The sequence below is a fragment of the Dendroctonus ponderosae genome, unplaced genomic scaffold (assembly GCF_020466585.1).
Source record: "Dendroctonus ponderosae isolate FM_Combo_2020 unplaced genomic scaffold, Dpon_F_20191213v2 Dpon_F_20191213_10, whole genome shotgun sequence".
In the NCBI taxonomy this organism is placed as follows: domain Eukaryota; kingdom Metazoa; phylum Arthropoda; class Insecta; order Coleoptera; family Curculionidae; genus Dendroctonus; species Dendroctonus ponderosae.
This window is the reverse complement of record NW_026017111.1, coordinates 3053313-3058750: the sequence shown is the minus strand read 5'-3', so window position 1 is coordinate 3058750 and position 5438 is coordinate 3053313. Positions and strand designations below refer to the sequence as shown.

The 5438-nt window shown below is 39.9% G+C and overlaps 1 protein-coding gene across 2 annotated transcripts in view; it reads left to right on the top strand.

The window, feature by feature from the left end:
- Nucleotides 1-1176: 1176 nt before the first annotated feature.
- LOC125502364 (metastasis-associated protein MTA1-like) overlaps nucleotides 1177-5438 on the top strand; it is a gene marked incomplete at its 5' end in the record, with an annotated part of 5903 nt that continues 1641 nt past the window's right edge. Inside the window, 4 exon segments of one of the 2 annotated variants that reach the window (XM_048661853.1) lie at nucleotides 1177-1317; nucleotides 1501-1672; nucleotides 4634-4663; nucleotides 4740-5076. In XM_048661853.1, coding sequence (XP_048517810.1) covers nucleotides 1177-1317; nucleotides 1501-1672; nucleotides 4634-4663; nucleotides 4740-5076 — 680 coding nt within the window. 2 annotated transcript variants of the gene reach the window in all.

Below are 5438 nucleotides of genomic sequence, written 5' to 3'. Positions count from 1 at the left end.
GGGCCGACACCTGGACAATCAAAATTAACTGAAAAAACCAAATTCATGATAATAACTAAAAAAAAAAACAGTCAACAAACACTAAACAACACACAAATCGAATACACAAAGGCAGCCAAATATATTGGCATAATAATAGACTCTAAATCATCAATTAGTCATTATCAATGCTCACATCTTCATCTGAGTCATACTCGTAGTCAGAGCCTTTATGCTTTTCTAACCATTCGTTAAGGGGAATTTCATCGTCTGGTTCATAATCATTTCCTTTTCTTACAAATCCACCATGCTTAAAGCAATTTGCAATGGTTTTTTGGCCAACTTTTTGCCAAGCTCAATGAATGAAATTTACTGCATCTAAGAGACTTATAGAAAATGTTTCATTTTTATCGGTTGCCTCGTTTTCCTAAGAAGAATTTTTCTGTAATGACATTTTAGCGAATGTATTTATTACTCCTTGATCCATAGGTTGGTGCTTCGCACTTGATTTGTTCTGATTTAACATGTGGGTGTTGTAAACCATCGTCAAGTTCGTTATGAACGGAAATTGAATATACTAACTACCCTAAAAAGCCATCGCTATATAACCAGTAAAAAATACGTTGGCCTGTATGGCCTGTGTTGGCCTGTATGGTAATGTAACGTTTCAATTAAAGGAAAAAAGTTCGTTTTTGCCGAAAGTTCACTATAACCGGGTTCATTATAAGCGGACTTTACTGTAATTAAAAAAGTAATTCGAACTGCCGCCTACTTAAATACAGAAGCACGCTCTCACTCAAAAACAAAACTAATTTACAAACAAGTGATCAGAGCACACATACATTCGAAACACCCAAATCCACAAAAACCTAGAACTGAAGACCATTCAGGAATTCATTTCAAAACTTCACAAACAGTGCAAAACCAGAATCCTCGACCACACAAATCCCCTAATCCAATAGACTTGTTGCCGAACAACCCCAAAACTCCACTTCAAACCGACCTTAAGCAAAAATCCGGCTTTAATAAAAACTAAACATTCTTTCAACTAAGCTTCTTCCAAATTACCCAAAACTTATATTTTCCGCTTTTTTGCTCATTCCCCTCCTCGCCCAGGATCACTCATGGGCCAGCACGAAAGACTAAAAGCCTTAAGTGGCAATGTCTATAAAAAAATTGAAATATTCCGCTTTTCAGGCGAACAAAACCCACGAGGAACTGCAACAGTTGCTGCTGTATTGCAAAAGAAACCGAGGCAGCGTGACTGCGATTGCCACTAGACTGGGCACGCTGCTTCCCGATGCTGCAACGCCTCAGTGGCTTCTTTTAACCAATAAGGTAACTGCTCAGTATACAGTCCCAGAAGGAGTGTCTAAATTCATTTCGAATTTTTATATGTAAATTTGATGGTTGCGAGCCTTTTCCCAAAAAACGCCGATTTTTAAATGAATCAGAGGCATTACTTTTGGGACTCATTGTGTTCTTGGATCAAATGCAAATAGCTAAAGTGGAATGTTCTAGACACTGCTACCACAGCCTGATGTGGTGGCTTTTCCCAAGCCTCCAAAAGCCCCAGACGGTAGCTTGATGTACGAACGCGTTCCAAATAAACCGGATGCTGACAAAATACCTGTAAACAATATGTCTCCGTCTTTGAAGCGCAGGGCGTACGAGGAAATGAATGGTATCGACAGTAAGTAGATTTTTGCAGATTTTTGCACCCGCTCAATCCGTGTGCACGTGGAGAATTATCGGTTGCTGAATGGAGTTTTTGTTTCTCACTTTTCGAATCGAGTTCAGCGACCAATTCCACTTAGAAGGTAGTACTAAAGGGTGGTCCAACCTAAACGCACGATGCTAATTGTAAATGAAACAAAAACTTTTTAGCGAATTATCTCAATATTTCTTTGTTATGATAGAAGGATCTATGACAATTATGTTATTATGTAAAAAGAGGTTCAATGTCGTTATTGTGCCGAATTATCTCATCCTGGAATTGTTCTTGGCCCAGTGACGTACACGTTTTCGTTTAAATATCCCCAAAGAAAAAAGTCCAACGGTGTCAAATCAGATGATCGAGGTGAATTGAGTTTCTAGCGCAAAAGAGCCGTTGTTTCGTTGGCTGTGTGGCAAGTGCAAGCAAATGCTCAATTTCTGGCCGCAAAAAGTCCGTTAAAATCTCGCGATAGCGAACACCATTCACGGTAACTGCTTGGTAGACCTCATTTTCGAAGAAGTACAATAACAGTCACTATTTCTGGATGCATCGGCTTTTCAACAAATGCCGCAATTCTGCTTGTTAACGAGTCCACTGAGGCAAAAGTGTGCATCTTCGCTTAAAATTATTTTCTTTGTGAAGTCACCATTAACTGTCTGTTCAAGTCTGTTCAATCAACCCTTCGGCGTATCGACGACGCTTGAAATGGTCAGTAGGTTTCAGCTCTTGAGTCAATTGAACCTTTTAAGCGTGTAAATTCAAAATTGGCCTTAGTGATGTTCGTGATAAGTTCACTTGTTGGGCAAGACGACGAGTCGAGGTTGACGGCTCTTCTGCCACACTATCGCGAACAACAGCAATGTTTTCCGTAGAACGAACTGGGCGAGCATGCACAGGTGATTCACATGTCTTACAGACCTGGTTGGTGAAATTTGCGCACAATTCTGCTGATTGTGGACAGATTTGGTCGATTATGCTGACCAAAAGGATCACGAAGTGCACGAAACGCCCATTTTCGTGAAAGGCTTCAACAATCTTAACACGCTGCTCAACTGTGTACCTCTCCATGGTTGAATTTGTCAAACACTGAAGCACAAAACTTTGTACGACAAAGTTACATTTCCGAAGAGAAACCAGCTGAGAAATAAATTTGCATAAAACTTCCTAAATTCCAACGAAAACGACGATTTTGAGCTGAAGATACTTAGCGCGTTTAGTTAGCGAGAAAAACACGTTTGTGATGTTTAGACCAACTGCAACTTGTTCCGTTTTTATTTGTGTTGATGAGGGCGTTTACTTCCTACTTGCCATATACGAAAAATCAACCACCTTCTTTCTTGATCAATGAAGTTTGCAAAATTACTTTAGCAAATACTAATCATCCTTAGATAGAAACGTGCCATCACAGGCTTTCCAGTCAAAGTGTTCTTTGATCAACTTAACTATTTTAATGATTCCTGTTATTTCTAGGTAAGAAAATTGTCCCTTTGCTATTTAGAGAATTTTCTTACCACTGATTAGCTTAGTAGACTTCAGGAGTTTTCTGCAATAATACTCTGGTATTTAACAGGGTTCGGTGATGGTATATTTATGACATAGCATAAGGATGTATCAACTTAAGATCAATCCCGACTTCTTCCTGTAGCTCAACTTTAGTAGTTCCAGATAAGACAAAAAATCCGGTTTGGTCTTTCGTTGAAATGAACCGTAGTTTTAACCGCAAATGGATTTGGAGATGTTTGTCCATGTGATCACATTTCAAATGCATTTTAGGTCTTGAATCACAGCGGCATTGTTTAATCACTCACAATGTAAATATGCACTATCGGAAAATGCAACTCTGGTTCTCGATCATCACTCTATTGTTAAGAGAGAAACGATTTTATACTTTACTTAAATTTGTAACTCCAACATATCGGTTACATAAGCTTATGAGTCTCATAAACTACCAAAATCACGTCTGTTGGGTTTCTCAACGTATGTTTAAAGCTTATTGGTTCCATAAGTTATCGAATAGATATCTACTCGAAGATGGATGGATATCGGCTTCATAACGCCTGACGCAAGCGTGTAGGGTTTGTTTTCACTTTTACAACAGAGCGATTCTAACCTAACATAACCTATTCTTATTACATAACAGCATTGCATAACAGTTTAGTTTTGTTTAACGTATACAAATTTATTATAATTATTTAAAATGGATAATTTGAGTTCATCTTCTGATGATGAAATTATTGAACTTCTAAGTTATATTGAACGGCCAAGACGGTATCCTGAACGAGAAGACCAAATGAACAAATATGGAGATTCTGAATTTCGCGACAGGTTTCGTTTAACGAAACACTGTTTCAGTGTATTATTGGACCTTATTGGGGACTACTTTAAAACATATACTGTGAGAAGGAATTCATTGTCCGTTAGTGAACAGTTATGCTGAATTCAGATAAAAACCCGAGAGCTTTTACATCAAATCTGTGGCGGTTTTTTTAAACATCTTCAAACCATATGTTCACCGACCGATCAAAATGCGTTTCTTGGTGGCGTCATCTAGCTTGCGATGCACAAAAGTGAAAGTTCTTTACTATCCGCTTGTTTTTTACCGGTATTTCGCACCTGACGTACTACCAGTCAAAATGGAACATACCCTATCAAACAGTTCCCTCTGTCGGTCGAATTAAAAAGGTACTTATCCAACGGATTGTTATGAGCCTGATATGACTTTGTCTGTCACCGTTCGGAAACCCATAAAATCTTATTGGTCTTATAACTTTATCCACTACATAGTTATGGCAAATGTTGAGAAACCGGGCATTATACATTTTGGGCGTTTTGGGCCCAATTAAGTTGGGCAAAAAACTTGCGTGACTGATAATTAACATCGTGCATTGTGGTTGGACCACAATTTAGATAAGATACTAACACTATTTGTTTCTATTGATTTCTACTCCGATCTGGACTGGGACGAGGGTAAGTGAGAGCGCAGCGAAATGCACTGATCTTGTTGAGAACCCGAAAAATAAGCAATCGATTGATGGTTTTTCAGGTTCCTGTCTAAACGCCCCACCCGCGAAACGGATGTCTAAAGAGCCGATGCCCATCTCGCGCCACCCAGTCGCCTCCTCCGCCCTGCCAGGAACAGGGCCTCTTGCAGGAAACACGGCGTTGAGTTCTAACGCAGACCAGTATCAGATGATGATGGCGGCCGCAGTCCAAGCCCATACGCCCGCAGGGCTTTCGGGGCCGATGCCTCGCCAGGTGGCCCAAGTGAACGGAAAGCCAAAGATCGCTCAAATGACCCGAAGTGGATCCGGGCGTAAACAAGTGATTAGCTGGATGGACGCTCCTGATGATCTGTATTTTAAAGCGACTGAACATAGCAAGTGAGTAGCGCGGGAGCGCCAACTAAGGCCCATTTTCATCAGAAACAAGCGAAACGCAGTTTGACGAAACTAAGTTTATTTAAACGCCGAAATTAAACGCGTTTAACGACGGACCGTTTTCACCAGAGTTTCGGTACGTTTCACAAACTGCGTTTATTGAAACGCAGTTTAAGAAACTGGAAACACTGGCATCGTTGCAAAAGTGAGAAATATTACGATTCTCATCGCAAAATCATCTTATCAAGGAACCATTTGGGTCCATGATGTCAATAACCCGTTATCAAACCCAAACTTTCTGCTCGAACTAACCGTAAAATTTTAAAGTTTGCTTTGTTTATGCACGGTTTGTGCATTCGTGTATG